The sequence below is a fragment of the Molossus molossus genome, unplaced genomic scaffold (genome assembly GCF_014108415.1).
Source record: "Molossus molossus isolate mMolMol1 unplaced genomic scaffold, mMolMol1.p scaffold_m16_p_6, whole genome shotgun sequence".
Classification (NCBI taxonomy): domain Eukaryota; kingdom Metazoa; phylum Chordata; class Mammalia; order Chiroptera; family Molossidae; genus Molossus; species Molossus molossus.
Genome location: NW_023425399.1, coordinates 101,580,663 through 101,600,624, shown reverse-complemented (window position 1 = coordinate 101,600,624; position 19,962 = coordinate 101,580,663). Strand labels below are relative to the sequence as shown.

Below are 19,962 nucleotides of genomic sequence, written 5' to 3'. Positions count from 1 at the left end.
CCTTGTCCTGTTCTGCATGAAAAGCCTTCCTTCAAAGCATACACATACAAGGTATTCGGGATAGCAACTGTTCACTACTTCCTCTCGGAGGACGAAAGCTGTGTGGTGTTTCAGTTTACAAACGTCTCTGTCACCCTCACTGACTTCTCAGCTTGCCAGACACATACGAGAACGAGGTATAATAATAGTCATCGACAGACACACTCGATGCTCTCTGCACAAGTACTCACTCAGCTCACTCACTCCAACTGCTTTACCGAAAACCTTCCAATTCAGGTTCTATATTACTGTGTTTTCGGTTTTAGAAGACCTTCCAATTTTTGAAAGTTAGGACACTTCATACAAGCAGAGGAAGGCGACTGGACTGAGTACTCCCTCTGCCTCTTCAGAGACAGTGTTCAGCTCCACGGTCCTCTGTGCCCCGGGAGGCTGACCTTCCAGATGGTCTCGATGGGCTGCCTTTCCCGCAGACTTCTAGTGGGTGCAGCGATGTGAGGAAGCAGCAGGAGGCAGAAGAAAGGAAGGTCAGGAGGGGTTTTCTCCCTGTTCCCTCGCTTCTCAGCCATGGATGGTTGGTTATGCCTCTCCACCAAAGCAATGTCTGGTCGGGTGGTCACAGAACTCTCTCTGAGGGTTCCATAATCTGGTCCTCCCTTTAAATCTACTGGCCCAGAGGTGAGGACAAACTGAACCGAGGGGCTCAGTTCTCTCTTGTTCACTAGATCCCCCTCTTTCTTCTACAACAGCCCTCTATGCGATTGCCAGCAAAGGGTGTCGGAACCTTGCTGTACAGATTTCACACCCTTCCTGTGGTCCTGAAAAGTATTTTAATACAAAGATGCAAGAAGACACAAGTCGGGTATTGGTTACAGTTTTCTCTTTGCCTCAATAGATATTGGCAGGTGTTCACCCAAAGCTAATTAGATTGCATTAACATTTACACTGAGGGTTAAGAACTAATAAGAAGCGTGGAGCATAGCACATTGATTAAAAATTGTATGCGACCTTTTTATTTCTGTGATTATTACTGATTCCAAGTAGCTTTCTGGTACAGGTTCAATTTTGAAGAAAACCCTCACAGACTTGAACATGGTATTTAATGTGCTGGAAATTCTATTATAAAATATAATTCTGAATTTATCTTTATTGTTGAAAGTATTACAAAATCCCCTTTTTCCCCCGTAGTCCCTCCTCCTCCCCATTCCTGACCCTCTCGCCTTCCCCACATCATTGTCTGTAACCACTGCTTATGCACATAAGTTCTCTGGTTTGTGTCTTCCCACCCCACCCCCCTTCCTCTGGGGTTCCTCAGTCTAATAACCAATTTGTGCTACAATACAGTTCAATATTAGCTTTCTAGAAAAAAAAACCAACAGATTTTTTTTAAAGCTGCTATTACAACTGAGGACCTATGCCAAAATCAAGTTTTGTTTTGTTTTTGGCACAAATTGTCCTAAAATATTTAGTCAGTTTTTGTTCAATTTAAAGTTTTCACATAAGACTATAAATTTCTGGCTTCTCTTGAAAAAAAAAATAGGTTTGCAATGCCTGGTCCATGGCTCAGTGAGGCAAACTGTCTTGGGGCTGGGTAGGAGTTGTATTTCTTAAGCAATGCATGAGTCTACCACATCCTCACAGTCTCCATCATTCCTTATTTCTTCTTGCAAGTCTGACTCAGCTTTAGTTCACCTGCATGTGGCCACCATCCATGTAGTTTGTGATTCCTAGTATACAGGAAACTGCACTCTAATATGTTATTGAAAACCACACTTAATAATTCCCTATATATAAACTAGAGTCCGTAAAGGCTCTCTTCTGTAAAGAACCAGGTAGGAAATATTTTAGGTTTCATAAGCCATCGTGTCTCTGGTGGGCCATTGAAGCATAAAAACAACTGTAAATAATAGGGACACAAATGGCCATAGCTGCAATCCAATAGCATTTTATTTTAAAAATGAATGGTGGGCTGCATGGTTGGTCACAGTTTGTCATCCCATGGTCTAAATAAATAGAGAACGGTAATATATTATTGTAAAAGATATGATAATATATCCTAGGATTTTTATTTATAGATTTGATGTTTTCTGAACAGGAAGGAAAAAGGTTTATGGATAAGGGAGGTGGCAGAGCCCAGGATGAGGCTGGTGAGAGGAACCATTAAAAGTGTACAGAAGCCAAGAACAAAAAGATGACCTCAATTAGAAGTTCGGCTCCATGTAAATCAGTGGTTCTGAACCTTCCTAATGCCGTGACCCTTTAATACAGTTCCTCATGTTGTGGTGACCTCCAACCATAAAATTATTTTCGTTGCTACCTCATAACTGTGATTTTGCTACTGTTATGTCTTAGGCGACCCCTGTGAAAGGGTAGTTCGACCCCCAAAGGGGTCAAAACCCACAGGTTGAGAACCGCTGACTGAAAGCATTCTAATATTGTGACCCAGGGAGCGTAGCTCAAGGCAGAGATTTCAGCCTCACTTTAATTTCTAAACTAGAAAATTTCCTACCTCAGAAATTATTCTCAAGTCAGAAGCCTAATTCCAGTGTCTTCTCCAAAATTAGGAAGTATTGACTTTTAAATGCCAACCATACAGGCAAAAGGCAGAAATTAAGACTTCATACCAGTTATAAAAATGTAGGTTTAACTTGATGATGAAAAGGCAATGAATTGTAGAAAAGATCCCGAATTTTGGAGTCAGGTATTGGAATATTGAATCTCGTTTATTTCATTTCTAAAGATGAGATTTTTGGGAAAGAATTGTGCTCTCCAGTAAAGGATCTATTCAGTACTAAAAGCAGTGCTTAATACTGATACATCACTCCTTTAAAATTCAGGCATCAAATGCTCTCAGTTCAAACCAACATGGAGCTCTCCATGGTTCTGAACTCTTATTTTTAAACATTAGTAAGAAGAAATGGAAATTTAAAAAAAGAAAATATTTTGAAAAAACATTGCATGAAATAATAGACAATCATGATTTAGGTATAAAACAGAATGATTGCCCTGGCTGGTTTGGCTCAGCGGTTAGAGCCTCAACCTGTGGACCAGAGAGTCTTGGGTTCGGTTCCTGCTAAGGGCCCGTACCTCAGTTGCAGTTTGTCCCCGACCCGGTTGGGGTCCTGTGGGTGGCAACCACTCGATGTGTCTCTCTCACATCGATGTTTCTCTCTCTCTTCTCCAATCTCTCCCTCGCGCTCTACCTAAAGATATGTGCAAAAATGTCCTCAGGTGAGGATGAATTAAAAATTAAAAATAAATAAATAAATAAAACAGGATGATTTGCACCTATATTATATGTAGAAAAGTCCAAATGCAATTATTTCAGTTTTTGTCTTAAGCGTCTCTAAATCAAAAATAAAGGGCATCCTTTGCTTATTAAACAAGTATATTTTCAATATACACAAAATTATAGCCTTCCTGCATTCATTCATTAATTCATTCATTTAATGTTCCACAATGAATGTTGTTTGAGTACATACAATATTCAAGGTATCATATTACTCTATTCTTTTGTATTTCAGGAAACAAAATGAATTACACACCATGGTAGAAAAAGGACATGTTCAGGGAAAGTGTCCCAGAGGAAAAGATGTTTAAATTGAAGTATCAAGAATAAATTGAAGCAAGTCAAATAAAATTATAGCTGGTAAGGCAGAAGTATTCCTTATAGAGAGAGTAAAATATGTAAACACCCTGGAAAGAAAGAGAGTGGAGGCAAAGAGGTTTGTAAATTATTATCCCTTAAACCTAGGTGAGGAACAACTAGTGAATCCTTGCATCCAGAGTTTGGGCAAAGCCAATGCAAATGGAATCTTCATGCTGTGGTGTACCCAACACTGTGATGTCAGTATTCATTTCTATAGAGTGTTGTCTAGTTAAGAGTTTGTATCATTGTGCTTAGGTAGGATAACATAATGGCAGGGTTCAATCCCTTGGATATTCCTAAGCAATTTCATTAACACCAGGAAGTCACATTTAACATTCAAGATCAGTGGAATACAGATTGTGCCTCTGCATGAATAAATGCTTGCTGCAACCCAAATCCCCCAAACAGAGATTAGAACAGGTCATGGAAACAGACTGAAATATTTCCATACAGGAACTGACATGGGGTAACTGAGGCAGTATAATCTGAAAAGGTCCTCTAGGTTTGCACTAGCAACAACTTTGGGGATTCTGCAGTAAGTATGTGTAAAAAGAAGTACTACAATTGACTACTAAGAGTCAATAGTGTTACATCTACCAGCAATGAGTGATTTTAGAAGATATACAAGTATTATATTAAATTTAATTTTCAAAAATTGTATGTGTGTGAATATGTACATTTTTCTGGGGTTGATAACCCCAGCTTTTATTAATCCCCTATAAATTTATGGACCATTGCTGTAAAATTGCCTTGAATATCATGAATGTAATTAAGAGTGTTAGCTGTAGCCAACTACAGATTTAGTATTAAGTACAGATATTAAAGAAATTCATAAACTCCTAAGTTTTTATATATCTGTTTCTAAACTGTATTTAGTTAAAATAACAATTAGATAACTGGAGATGAAATCACTGGTCCACTTTCATAAAGAATGAAATAAAGAGTTAAGGCTCCCTGTCTCAATGATGTGTTCCTTTAGAATGACTAATTATTCATTTTAATTTTTATTGGAAGTTGTTGATGCACAAAATTATATATAAGTAAAAATATATTTGTATTCTAAGAACCATAATAGTAAAGTGAACATTTGTAAACTTTCCAGCATCTTTAAAAAATATACAGCATATCATCACTCTGAAAATTCCTCATTGCCTTTCATGAAACCTGAGTAAGGACTTCTGTAAGCCATTTTTCAAAGTACTTTCCTGAATATTGCCATAAAACATGCCTCTGGCTGAAGATGACTTCCCACTTTTCAGTCTCTCGTAGAAGAAATCCTTACCAACCAGTAAACATACTTTAGTAAAAAAGTTTACCATAAATACTTGACTCAAATTCGTAGTTGCTGATAAGCTCCAAATAGTAAATACAGGCATGGAAAAAATCTATTGAAAACAAGCTTAGTTATTCTTTGCTCATTTCTTCTAAAAGTTGACAGTTGCAAAACTGATTTTACTACAGTTTCACTTGAAGTATTGCTCTGATCTCAATAGGCTAAATGTCCTAACTTCTATTATGCAATTAATCAATGGAAGAATTAAATTTTTGCTATATATTTTGTCCCATTTTGGCAGGTCATAACTTTCAAAAATATGAGGTAACATATCTTACTTCCATTACTTCCAGTGGACAATACGATGGAAATTCAGGTAACAAATACGTTTGCAACGTTTGTTAAAAAGTTTGATAATTATTAAATTATGTAACTTTCAAAGCTACAGCCTAAGCAAAGGCAAAGATTTTCAAATGCAATTTTCTAACGATAATCTCAGATCTGCTTTTTCAAAGGTATGTCCCATTTTGTTCTGTAGAGGTGTAGCACCTTTATCAATATTTTTATTGAAAAATGTTTGTCTCATCTCTCTGATTGAACAGTTTTCAATACTAAATTAAAATTTGTACAGGTTCTGAATTAAGAGCTCATTCACAACTACATCAAAGGAGTAGTTTGGCCCCCAAACTCTCGGTATTCTCCATACATTTTCTGTTTCAATGGAGTTTGAGAACAAGGAAAAGATAAGGGGAAATGTAAGTAAATTTGCTGATTGAAATAAATAGACACTCTCGAGCAATCCTGTTTTAATCCAATTAATTCATGTTCATTATTCAGTCATGGACTGAAATTAAACAGTGATACATTTGACTCTGTGCATTCTCATACTCAATTAATTCCACAAGTTTTGGAAAATTATTCCCCATACATTTTCATGTGTTTTGGTGAAAAAGGTAAAACTTAGTAATGTCCCTGTTTCTAAGAAGTATGCTAATGGTTGTAATAATTCATCGACAGCATGTAATGGAAATTTCTTCACCTATCACAATGCATAGTAGTGGTGTTTATTTATTTATTTATTTTTTATTTTTTTTATCCTCACCCAAGGATATTTTTCCATTTTTTGTACAGATAGAGTGGGAGGGACAGAGAGGAAGGGAGAGAGAGACAGAAACATCGACGTGAAGGGACACATCGAGTGGCTGCCACCCACACGACCAACCAGGGCCGGGGACAAACTGCAACCGAAGTACATGCCCTTAGCGGGAATCGAACCCGGGTCTCTCTGGACCGCAGGCCGACGCTCTAACCGCTGAGCCAAACCGGCCAGGGCATAGTAGTGGTGTTTAAAGTGCAGTCTTTTTGATGCATTTTTCTAAAAAACTTGTAATAACTTTCCAAGTAATAACTAGGTTTAGTCTATCCTTTGAGAGTGTCTGTGGATCTCCATTATTGCTGTAGTTACTATTTATTTTAAGAAACACTGTAAAAGTTGCTTCCTGGGCCCTTACGGAATGGCACAGATGCATTTTGTCTCTGCATTTACCTTTTCGAGACAGTGGCTGCCTTTGGCTGGGTTTTCACTTCCTACCCCTGCAAACCTGACTTTGCTTGTTTGCAGTCTCTTTTCTCAGCTTTTCTTTCCCATTCATTGCTTAAGAGTCTTGTTTTCTCTCTGCTTCTCTGAGTCCTTGATTTTTTTTTTGTAGTGATCATGGCCTGCTGGGAACAGGACTTCTATAAGGACAAATATTTCTGGAAGGCTGTGGTCCAAGGCCATTTTTGCCGGTTATAAACGGGGTCTCCGGAACCAGAGGGAGCACACGGCTCTTCTTAAAATTGAAGGTGTTTATGCTCGAGATGAAACTGAATTCTATCTGGGCAAGAGATGTGTTTCTGTGTACAAAGCAAAGAACAACACAGTGACTCCTGGTGGCAAACCAAACAAAACCAGAGTAATCTGGGGAAAGGTAACTCGTGCTCATGGAAATAGTGGCATGGTTCGTGCTAAATTCCGAAGCAACCTTCCTGCTAAGGCCATTGGACACAGAATTCGTGTAATGCTGTACCCCTCAAGGATTTAAATTTATTGAAAAGTAAATAAAATGGATTTGTTCTCTTGTAAAAAAAAAAAAAAGAAACACTGTAAATATAATGCTTGTATAAGCATATAAACTCATAAGTTTCATGAAACAAAGATTTATCTAAAGTAGTTTACAGAACATTTCAAGCTCCACCCCCGCCCCACCCCCTTCACAGGTGTACGCACCTGAAATATGACTGTGACATAAGGGGCATCTAAAGCCACCAGCAACTAAAAACAACCTTATTAAGGTTAATCTAGATCAGAAAAAGGTCACTGAATTGAGCTAGTGAAAATCTGAAACTGTACTTAAGTGAGCATAAGATTAATCACATTCAAATGAGTGTTGTTTAATTCAGCTAAATGAATGAAGGTTATGTTCATCCTACCAGGCAGGTCAGAAAGATTCCAGTTCTTTCCATACTGGGGGTTCACTACACATATAATTTGATAAGTGAATTGGACATCAGTTATGAATTAACTTTGTTAACCTATTATTAACAATCATTATCCTAGAAATTATAGAGAAAAGAAACCTAGTGATACTGTAAAACCTGAGTGTACTGACATTCTTCCTATCTTTTTTTCAAATTTCTAAGGGAATTAAAAGGATGATAATTTTACACTTCAAGTTTTCTCACTCAGTAGAATATTATTTATATGTTAATGTTTATTATTTGGGGAAAGGGGAACTTAAAATGTAATATATGGGGTACTCGCTGGATTCCCTAGGAATTTCAATGAAATGGAGAACTCACTTCCTCAGGGCTGAATGATTCAGATTTCACTGGACAGAACATAGTTTCCGGGCCACCTTCACTGTGCTCTCGAGTATTTCCTCCTTTCAACTTCAGATGCAGGTAGAGCATCTCAGCCATTCTTTTTAAAGATTTTTGGTAATTCCAAAATCAAATTCCATTATGCCAATCCACTAGATTTAAAAGTAGAGAAACAATCTACTTAACGTACTTGCGTGTACGGAGCATAAATAATTATCCACGTTTTCCAAAGACTGCTTAAACTACAGATACACGCTTAAGAAACAGCAGTGGCTGACCATTCGCTGCAATGGTCCAAATATAGAGTGACTCGCAACAGACCAACTGTCTTGGTCACATCCTCATTACACCCAGAATAGCCAGTATGAAAATACTACATGGTTAAGGATCAGTTTTCTGAAGTCAGGGTGTCCAGGTGTGAGGTGCAGCTCTAGGGCTCCCTAACGTTAAATGATATTATCCACTTCGTTATTGTTGCTATGAACAGCAGTGAAATAGTGCATGTAATGGTACTTGGCACAGTCTTGGCACATATACGTATCTATCTAGGATTCTTGTTGTTGTAGTCATTAAGCTCTTTACCATTAAAAATAATACACTGACTCAATTACACATGTAGACTTTACATACAACAACTTCTGATTTGTAAACGGTTTCTGTATTAGCAGGGTTTCTGAGCTTTGCTAGAAAGCATGCCGTGTGGTAAAAACTCTTAACAAAGCTATGAAAAAGTTTCTACCAAGCACAGGTAGTCAGGCTGAAGAGGAAGTAGACTCAGATCTCAAGGCTTTGATGCATTTTTTTTTTTTTTTTTTTTTATCCTCACCCGAGGATATTTTTCCATTTTTTGTACAGATAGAGCGGGAGGGAGAGAGAGGAAGGGAGAGAGAGGGAGAGAAACATCGACGTGAAGGGACACATCGAGTGGCTGCCACCCGCACGACCAACCAGGGCCGGGGACAAACTGCAACCGAAGTACGTGCCCCCAGCGGGAACCGAACCTGGGTCTCTCCAGACCGCAGGCCGACGCTCTAACCGCTGAGCCAAACCGGCCAGGGCGATGCATTTTTTTTTTAGTATAATCAATACATATAAAAATATTCTCAAGTTTTTCTGTGTACCAGTCATCAATAGTACCATGCTTCTATCATTTCTTAAGGGAAATTTTACATTTGGTAAAATGTGCAAAGCTTAACTGTATAGCTTGATTAAAATGGATGTGTGTATTTACATGTCTATGTATGTATACTTTACCAAACTCGACGTATAAAACATTCCATTCACCTAAACTTGTGCTCTTTTTCAGTGAAAATCTATTCTGACTTCTATCATAATCAACAGGTTGGCCTTTTCTTGCTCTTCATATAAAAAAATTCATACAGTATATGCCTCTTTGGTTTCTTTTTCTCAAAAATAATGTACAGAGGTGGGAACAATAGATTTACTGTGCTGCTGTGACATTATTTTGAGTTAATGAAACTATATAATAATCATAACTTGCATGCCTTTTTCCATACAAACAACTGTAAACCTACTTTTCCCCACCTCTGTCTTTGAGATTTATCCACACTATAGTACATGGCATTCTATTTTTAAATTGCTGTTCAGTATTCTGTTGTTTATCTCTAACAATTTGTTTATGTGTTTTCCTGTTTATGCACACTCCAGTTTTGTGCTACTATGAATAAGGCTTCTATGAACATTCTTCTAGGAGTCGTGTTTTGCATACATACATTCATATCTCTTGTATACATACCTAGAAGTAAAATTGCTGAGCCATAAGGAAGGCATATGTGTATTAAAAATTATCAAAAATCTTTCCAAAGTGACAGTTTCATGTGTGTGCCTTCACCAGTGATCTGTGAGTACACCAGTTCTTCAAGACCTGTCGGTCTTTTTAATTTAAACATTCTGGTGGGTACCTAAGGGTATTTCTTTGTTGTTTAACTGGAATTTCCATGACTAATGATATTGAGCAGTTTTCCATATAACTTCCTCCTTAATGACAACAGTAATAGAATCTGCATTTTTAAATTTCTTTTTAAAGTTATAAATACAAACATACTAATATGAGTATATGATATAGTCAAGAACTGACTAAATCTGTGTTATAAGTCATTATGGGAATATGTGAAAGAGTCGGAATATGTTGGTAAAAAAATAAGATAGGGCCCACGAGATTAATGAGTAGGAGGAGAGGATTTAAATCTTTCCTATTTAGCTATACAATGTCTTTAATTCAAACGAATCTGAATTTTAGCCTAAACACATGCAATTAGAAAATGCATTTCTTGATTAAAAATGCTTTCATATAGCAATTTTGTCACAATATTGCAATTCTTTCTATTCATGTACTTTATTACGAATAAAATTTCATTTAAAGGAGTTATTATAAAGGAATCGATTTTTAAGTCTTTAGTTATGCAAGGCTTATTTCTGAACCGAAGATATAATCCTCTTTGCAAAATTAAAATGATACATCCTTGGGAAATAATATCAAACTGGTGAATTTGGATATAAGAGGAGGAAAATATAGTCAAGTATGAAAACATACGGAGACTAGATTATGCTTTTAAAAAGGGGATATTTTAAGTATTAAAATACATGAGAAAAGTGTTCAAAGATTAATTTAAAACAGAATTTTCTAAATAGAATGCTTAAAAATGGTTTTCATTAGATGCAAGCATCTCTGAGAATCATAATGCTGGCTTCTTTCACTTATACACAAGCAATCTATTGAAATGACCCATGATCAACAACTAACTTGTTAAAACACTATTATTTACATACTCTTATATGTGCTTTCAGTCAGAGTATTAGTAAAATGAAATTAGAGAGACTTTGAAAAAATAGTTTAATCATATTTGATATGTACTGTAAATTTAATATCACTATGAGTTATTTAATTAAATTTACATTTTTAATATCAGTACAACTATTCAATATCAGATTTGAAAATGCTAGAGCTGCATCCTAATACTGTTTAATGAACTTTCCAACTTTAGTTTCATTACTGAATTATTTAATTAACAAAACAGATGTGAAGTGCCTACATTTTTAAACACCCACTTTCTTTTTTATTTATTTTTATTTTTATTTTTTTTTATCCTCACCCGAGGACATTTTTCCATTTTTTGTTCAGGTAGACTGGGAGGGAGAGAGAGGAACAGAGAGAGAGAGAGAGAAACATCGATGTGAAAGGGACACATCGAGTGGCTGCCACCCACACAACCAACCAGGGCCGGGGACAAACTGCAACCGAGGCACGCGCCCCCAGTGGGAACCGAACCCGGGTCTCTCAGGACCACAGGCTGACGCTCCAACTGCTGAGCCAAACCGGCCAGGGCTAAACACCCACTTTCAATTGTGTTCTCTGTATTGCCCATTTCTTTCTCTTTCTTTTTTTTTTTTTTTTATCCTCACCTGAGGAGACTTTTGCATTTATCTTCAAATACAGCAGGAGGGAGAGAGGGAGGAAGAGAGAGACAGAAACATTGATGTGAGAGAGACACATCGACTGGTTGCAACCCACATGACCCCAACCAGGGCTGGGGACAAACTGCAACCTAGATACGTTCTCTTAACAGGAACCAAACCCAGGACTCTCTGGTCCATGGGCTGATGCTCTAACCCCTGAGCCAAATTGGCCAGGGCTGTATTGCCCATTTCTACAAATAAAATTCAGAGAACACCATACATGGTTTTCTAAACTGTTTCCTACATCTATTTTATTACTATAATTGTCAACTTGACATTTAAAACTTCTAGGTGCATATCTACTTATGAATATAGCTCTCTTTCCCTGGATAATAAACCTATTAAAATTTACAAATATTTCATTGCTGATTTGTATTGCAAATTGTATGCATTACTTATATAGGCAATTACAACAAAGAATTAATATACAACTCCTATACACAACCTGCAAGTCTTATACCCTAAAATAATTTTGAAAAAATATTAACATTCTTTATTTATTTCTAAAAACTAACCATGAGTTATGATGACCATTAATATATGTAAAGCAAACTGGCCATTTACTGAATTTCTCTTCTTGAGATACGTCTTTGATATTTTCTATTATCCCATTAAAATGTCCATTGTAAAGGGCACTTATTTATTTGCTTATCTAGAATAAAACAGATATTATAAATGTTGCAAATAATGACTTAGGAGAGATATATATGTATACACATATACATACATATATATTATATATACACACAATATATACACATTTACCTAAATATATTATTATATACTATATATTTAATATATTATATTTAATATATGAAGATGTAGATCATAAATATATAGATACATATTATATATCTTAAATATAAATAAATAATGCATGTATTGCAATTGCCAATAATATAACATTGATTATCATTATATATACTTTACTCTTAAAATGGCTTTTGAGAATAATTCTATTTAATAAGTGACTGATCATATTTGACAAAGAGATCTGGCTTAGATTAAAATCTGAATATGCAAATAAATATTGGGTGTATTTCAAACTTGGCAAGATTAATTATTTTGCCTAATGACAGAGATAAGAGAGAAAAACAGTGTATTATATTCTATTAGGATGTCAAATAGCCAAAGCAATTTTAGATTAAATTAATTAGAAAAGCGTGGGCATCTTAATTATATCACTGTAGAAACAAAGCAATATCAAGTTACTTTTTTCAATCATGACAACAGATCAAATTAGACAGGGTATTTTGTTGCAGAAGATTTACACAAACTGATCATGGCATGAAAGAAGCTTAAGGATGAATTAGATTTTTGCAAAGATTAATTACAACATTAACTAAACTAAACTAAACCAGTATGAGGCAAGATCACAGGAGTGAGTCTAATCAATTTTGAGTGAATTTAAAGTAGCAACATTGACTGGATTTGATTTTAAAAACATCTGTCACATGAATTTCCCAGAGTTCCTCCTGTTGCTTTGCTGCCTCTACCTAGAAATGTCACTCTGGATTCAACAAAAAAAGTGTGGATGTGATTAAACGGGTGACGATGCCATTGATGCTAAGGGCCACCGGGACAGATGTACAGACTGAGTTTGCCTGTAGGTGAAGCATATTGGGACGTCAAAACTGGTAACACTGGGTGCCCAGTGCAAAGCGTAAGAAAATATGATTACTTTTTTAAATTTCCAGATATCTAACCAAAAGCTTCTAACGGAACCTAACTAACCTAACTAAACTAAATGCCAAAAATTTTGGTTTTATCTTGTTATAAAAATATATATGAAGCCCTGGCCGGTTTGGCTCAGCAGTTAGAGCGTTGGCCCGCGGACCAGAGTCCCGGGTTTGGTTCCCGCTAAGGGCACATACCTCGGTTGTGTCCCGGGCCAGGTTGGGGTTGTGTGGGTGGCAACCAGTCTATGTATCTCTCTCACATCAATGCTTCTCTCTCTCTTCTTCCCTCTCTCCCTCCTGCTCTATCTGAAGATAACTGCAAAAATGTCCCCGGGTGAGGATAAAAAATACATATATATATATATATATACAGGTGTGTGTGTGTGTATTACTCCTACATGGAAAACCTATATCACTGAGAAATGTTCACAGGTTCAAATCCCTAACACAGTCTAAAAGTAAGTCATCTACCTTCCAAATCTGAATCCATAGCACTTTAAAATTTCTTATTTTGACTTTTTCACTTTTATCATAAATCCGAAGCCACCAGCACCAGTTCCTAACTGCATGATCAACCTAGCGGACAGACTGTGCTGTTGTCTCATGGACACTATCATGTCACCCATCCCAAGCCTCAGATGGTAATGCCGGGGACAAATGAATGTAGTGCCTGAGGATTCTGGGCTTTGAGAAACATCCTGAGTCTTCACTACATTAGAACCATTTTTTATTTGAAACAATGGGTTTAAAGGATCACCACGTAATAAAAAACACAAATACATTTATAGACTATATAAATAGTCTTCTTGTATTTGTATTCAGGCTGAGATGTAAACAAATAAGAAAGACATTATTCACTGGTGCTTGGGTTCAGATACAGGTAATTCTTGCTAGCACCCCAAAATAACGTGCAGTGATAGGAATCCAGACTGGCAAGGGGATTATTCATGAGGATTATAGTACTGTATTCTACTCCTATTATCCTAATCTACGTGTTGTGCACTAATTTTTCCAGGTCTGTCAAAACTCCTGTAGTATCATTCTAAATTCGAAGATTAACAAAATATAGATGTGAGTTCTAGTATATACCAGTTATTATAATTATTATTTCTGGTATTACTGATGCAAGTAGACACTCATATGTAACCTATTGACCTAAGAATCATCAGTGTTATTTAGTACTGCTTCTACTTCTTCCTTATATCAAAGTTAGTACTGTTTGTTTTTAGTACTAAATGTTCTAATATACACCAGTTTATAATTATTATTTCTGGTATTATTGATGCAAGTAGACACTCATATGTAACATATTCACCTAAGAATATGGTACTTTCAACTTATATCAAAGTTAGTACTGTTTTTTTTTTCAGTACTAATAGTTTACTACAAAAGTTCTTTTAGAGTTATATATTACAATTCATCCATTTATTTACAAATATTTGTTAATAATGGAATATTTCAGAATCATTGACAATGTTAGCGAAAAGGCTAATTTTTAAAAATGTTACATAACTTAAATATTTCATACTCAGGCAAAGTTTATTAAAGGTTTGTACTGCCATGCTCTCATTAGGCTGAACAGGAAAGACTCCTCGTTATTCTCTCTATAGAACATACTCTCTTTTGAAAATAGGTAAATACTATCAGACAGAGGCATATCCTAGAGCCACAGAAATGACTAAAGGTTTAAGTTTCCAAACCCTTCCGTGGAAGCAAATTAAGTAGAAATTACTGAGATATCAACACAAGTGTAATGAAGCAGAATAAATACTAATGATCACTGGTAAAAATGGCCCATGAGTCAAGCGAATGACTAAGCAAAGTGCCAGCTGTCAATGAACATGAAAGTGTGATCTCCACCGATTGAATGAAAATGGATCAGCAGACAACGTTAATGAAGGAATTCAAAGCTCATTGCTGAAAAGTTTGTGCTTATTACACAGACTGATGCCTTAGGTAAGAGGCCTGGACGCACTTGCACGTGTGGCTCAGATGCCTTCTTTAAGGAACATATGCACACATTCTGGCGCCGCTTCGTATTTTCAATATTGGAATAGGAAACTCTCTCTCATTTTTACATAATATGTTTTTAGGTAAATTGGGTTCAAGTAATTATGTAATGACCTCAGTCTGAGTTCTTGGATCTGCGAGACTGTTGGTCGAAATCACCTGCACGTGAATTGTAAGAAAAAAGGTTTTGAAAGAAAAAAGCTGAATAGAAATGACTTCCCAGTTGGCCACAGTCCCAAACCTTCACTATTATATAATACTTTTTGTTACTATTCATGTATCATTTTCTGCTTCTGTAGGTATCTGAATTGGTAACTTCTGGACTTAAAGTCTGTCAGATAGAAAAATAATAATGACTATACATATATAAATATAAATATGTATTTATTATAGTATATATAGTATAACATAATACACAGTAAATATTTATAATATATATTCAGAAAAAATAATGGGAGGTTCAGTTTCTACTCACAAATCTTTAACCTGCTTCTGATTCTTGGAATACTTGACTTAAAACTTAATAGTTGATGATCTTGATTACAAATTAGGTTTCTCTCCCTTATAAACACAGTTGCTACCTCAGCACTTACTTTGTTCCAGACAATATATTTTGATGGATTTCTACTATAAGTTGTCTGGGTTTTTTTGCCAAGTAATGGGCTCTCCATGGGGTTGGCAGTTCAAAGGAAACTAATTCTATTTGGAGTTTGATTGCTTATTTAATTTGCTGATACTCACGTCCAAACTTACCGTAAATTTATTATGAAATTTGTCACTGTCAACTTGGGTTTCTCTCCAAGTAATCACGTCTCCCTAAATTATCATAGCCATTATAATTCCACCTCAGTGTTTTTCCAACAAAGACTAGATACTTAAGCTGGATGCTACTAATTGTGGTCTCTATGTGAAGCTTGGAGTGCATACAAACTACTTACTCAGTTGCTTTATTCCAGCTAGGGCTTTTTATTTTTATTTTTGTGTGTACATGTTTTCCTTTTTAATTTTTGTCGTTTCTACATGCCCTTGGCATCCCCACAGAACTGGTCCATCATCCACTTCAAAGCAGCCAGTAGCGATTCCTAAGTTTCTGATGGCGTATCACGTTCCGCCAAGCAATCTCCTTGGAATCCCCAGTCATTATCATCTGCAGGAAGAGAAGGCTGCAAAACTTCATGACCTTGTCATGTCCTGGTGGAAGGGAATCAGCTGCAGATATTTATGGACGGGACTCAAGACTTAAGTGCAGAGCAGCGCACAGGTAGTAACAAACCCAATGCAAACAGCTGTACTTACACAAGAGCTTGACTGTCTTTGCTTCCTCCACAAAGCGAACACTACAATGTACCATGGCATAGTTTCATTTTATCAAATAACTAGCAACGTCAGCACCCAGTTTTGCATTAATCTGGGATTCCTGAATTCTGGAACACTCCCCCTGTTAGAAGTATATGTGCATTATTTACCTCTGAGTTTATCCTTTCCTGTGAGACATCTTTATCATTAATATGTATATGCAGGACATCATCAAGATGGTGACATGGGTCATTCCTGACTTCAGTTCCCTTCGCAAGAGGACCAGCTAGCAACTATCCACAGATAAGACACCACTGTGAAAATCTCAGAACCCAGCGGCGAGACTGCAGCAGCCCCTGGGCCACAGAGACATGGAGGACCACAGCAGAAGGGGCAAAGGAACAACTACACTGGAACATTGCCCCTCCCCCAGGCTGGCACAGTGTCACACAGAGAGGACCCTCCTGGGCCCACAGTTACTCCAGTAGAAGAAAGAGAGCCCAGGGTAAATATCCAGTTCCCCTAAAATTGCATAAAACTTCCTGGGAACCCTAGTTAGGTCCTGCCCTCGGGTATCCCCGGGGCAATCTGCGGGCTCATCCGCGGGTATCAGGCAGAGACATAGATGGAGGCTGGGACTTAACGGCCACCAGCCCTCAGATCCTGGCCGACTGCATCCTGCTTGCAGAAGCAGCCGTGTGAGATCCCAGCCGGTGAATATGCCCATCTGAAGAGCTGAGCCACCGCCGCATCTGGCCAGGAAGCTCTGTGGGCTGTTCCGCCTGATTTGGGTCTCCAGCCAATAAGCCATACTAGCTGCAGAGTCTGTCTACAGCACTGCCTGGGCAGGAGTGCAGATTCCAGCCCCACCCAACTGGAGCAGCACCTCTGGCCCTGCCCAACCAGGAAACCTGGGCAGAAAATCCAGGCAGCTCTGAAGCCCATCCTATAGCCCCGCTTGGGAAGGACGCCAAGCCAGCAGCCCCGCCTAACTTCTAGGGATAGCAGCTGCCCTTGCATAACCAGGGAGCCTGAGCAGAGACCCTGGGCCCTCTCAGAGCCCATCCTACAGCCCTGCCCTGCAGCAGACCCCAGCCTATGGCCCTGTCTAACTGGTGAACACAGCCTGTGGCCTTGTCCAGGTATAACCCAGCCAATGACTCCTTCCAATCACAGAGCATAGACTGCAGCCGCCCCTGATCACAGAACACAGCCTGTGGCCCTGTTCTTCCATGAAGCTCTATGACCAAATGTGAACATGAGATGCAGCCACTGGCACCATCCTGTTGGGTAGTGCAGCTGACCAGAGCCAGTGTGGGGCTGGGCGGAGCCCTGCTCCATCATGCAGCCAACCACTGGCACCACAGGGAACAGCCTGAGACCCAGCCTTACCAGAGGTGACTTCAGAGCTCAGCTCATTGGTAGAAAACTAAATAATCTAACTAAAAATAAACACACACTTTTCCAAAACAAGATACCCAAATCAAAATCAAAACCACAATGAGATATTACCTCACACCTGTTGCAATTTTTAAACCTTTCGGGATCACAAAAGAATTACATATTTAAAAAACTCTTCTTCCACACCAAGAAGTGGCTAAAACAGACTGTGACAAATTGAATCAATGATTCCTACTCACAAATGCTGCCCAAATCTGCTTTGAGAAACACATACACACACACCACATATAATTTAATTTATTAAGAAAGATTAATAACAGATGTTACCTATCTGAAAATAGATTATCTCCCAATGGTCTTTGATATATCAAACTACAGAGGGCCAGGATCCTATAATAATCTGATGAAAGCTTTAAGCAAAATGTCCTTTGTACTTATACATCATACATACATCTTCAGAAGCTTTACAATCCTCTAAACCACAGGACAGACTCCTTAAAACAACACTTAAAAAAGAGTTAAATACGCCTGGCTGGTGTGGCTCAGTGATTGAGTGTCGACCCCTGCACCAAGAGGTCACTGGTTCGATTCCCAGTCAGGGCACATGCCTAGGTGGTGGGCCCGATCCCCAGTGGGGGGCATGCAGGAGGCGGCCAATCGATGTTTTTTCTCATTGATGTTTCCATCTCTCTCTCCCTCTCCCTTCCTCTGTCTCTAAAATCAATAAAGGAGGGGAAAAAAATCCAAAGAAATGAGTTAAACACATTTTTAAACATTTTATGTCAAATCATTTCATTTTATACAACGCAATGAGTAATTAGTCCCATTTTATTTAAGAGGAAACTGAGGTTCAATACGATTAACATTTCCAAGTAGTAGTAAATACCTGAGCCAATATGTCGATATTCATTTAGTCTTAGCCACTGTCTCCTCCGCTACGTCTCCAAAGGTCTGCTTTATAAATCCCATCAGAATTACATTACAGTGTAATCACTGACATTCTATATTTCTGATATTTGGACACACGTCAATGATATTTTATATATCATTTTGGTGTGTGTAGAACAAAAAAGAAAAAACAAGGACAGAAGAAGGAAAGGGAGAGAAAGGAGGGAAGAGAAGTAAGAAAAGATAAGAATAGTTTCTAATATACACATTTAAATAAAATGTGTGTACGTACATATATTTTATTTGTATAAAATATACATATGTGACATGTATATATATAAGAAATAAAGCTGAGATACATATGGATTGTAGACTTTTGAGTGATATCAACGTTGGAATGGAGCCAGACGCTGAATGGGTTTAATATAATCACTAATAATTCATGAAAGCCTAGTAGGAAGGGAATATCAAAGAGATACGTGTGTGTGTTTTCTTACAGATGATTTTTGTGATTCTTCTCTTCTAGCTTTTCAAAGCCATTCACGAAAGAAAAACTTACCAGTTTCCTGACTTGGACCATAACCATACAGTGGAGGCTTAGGCCCAAAGTCTACAGTAGGCCCAGAGGTAGAGAGAGACAGCTTTGGGGAGGGCCTCTCTCTCTCTTCTCTTCCTGAGAAAGTAAAGGAGGGGGGTCCCAGGTCCAAGCACTTCATAGTGTCATTAGTAATGACATCTAGACCTGCGAACGCCACCGAGGGGTCATAGAGAGTGCATGCGGATGATGACGGAGGTAGCGTCCCACCTACTTAACTGTGTCTGGGTCATTCCATCACGGGCGCTCTCTTCTGACACACGAGCTCCACCACCGACCCCAGGGGCCCATTACTGGGTTCAGCATGTATTATAGATCCAAGAGGAAGGGATCTCTTAGTTTAACAGCATTTTCAATCATGTATTGAGTAGCCTGCCTTCAATAATCCATTATTTAATTAAAGAATAACGATTTCTCCCAGCACTTTAATTAGTTATCCGAGGTCTGACCATCCTGAAGCCACGTCGCTGAGGAAATGGGACAGCGAGACACAGAGGGAGGCAGGTCACGTCCCCGCTGCACCTGCCCCCCCCCATGGCACTCCTCACGCCTGGTCCCGTCACGTCCCGTTCTACCGCTTTGTTTCTAGCATGTGCCAATTCTGTTTTCCCCAAAGCACGTAACCACGGCTCCTACAAATCAAGCACACGAGGTGTGTTCTGCGGAGTGAGTTTCCTTTGTCGGGGAGAGGCCCTGACAGGCAGCTTCCCCAGGTGTTGGGGGCACACAAAGAATAAACACAAAGGAAATGACCAGTTCCGTTCCCGGCTTGATCAAGTCCGTGTGCTGATACCCAGCTTGCCCACGAAGGAATCAGGTGCACCTCTGTCCTGCT

The 19,962-nt window shown here is 38.2% G+C and overlaps 2 protein-coding genes across 3 annotated transcripts in view; one reads left to right on the top strand and one right to left on the bottom strand.

Moving 5' to 3' along the window:
• Positions 1-19,962, bottom strand: part of DCC (DCC netrin 1 receptor) — a 1,071,808-nt gene that overhangs the window by 444,032 nt on the left and 607,814 nt on the right. The window lies entirely within an intron of this gene.
• On the top strand, positions 6,635-7,040 carry LOC118618383 (60S ribosomal protein L35a-like; the record flags this gene model as incomplete). The annotated part of the gene is made up of 1 exon (XM_036244618.1): positions 6,635-7,040. A coding segment is annotated over one exon (369 nt), but the record flags the coding sequence as incomplete, so codon positions are not given.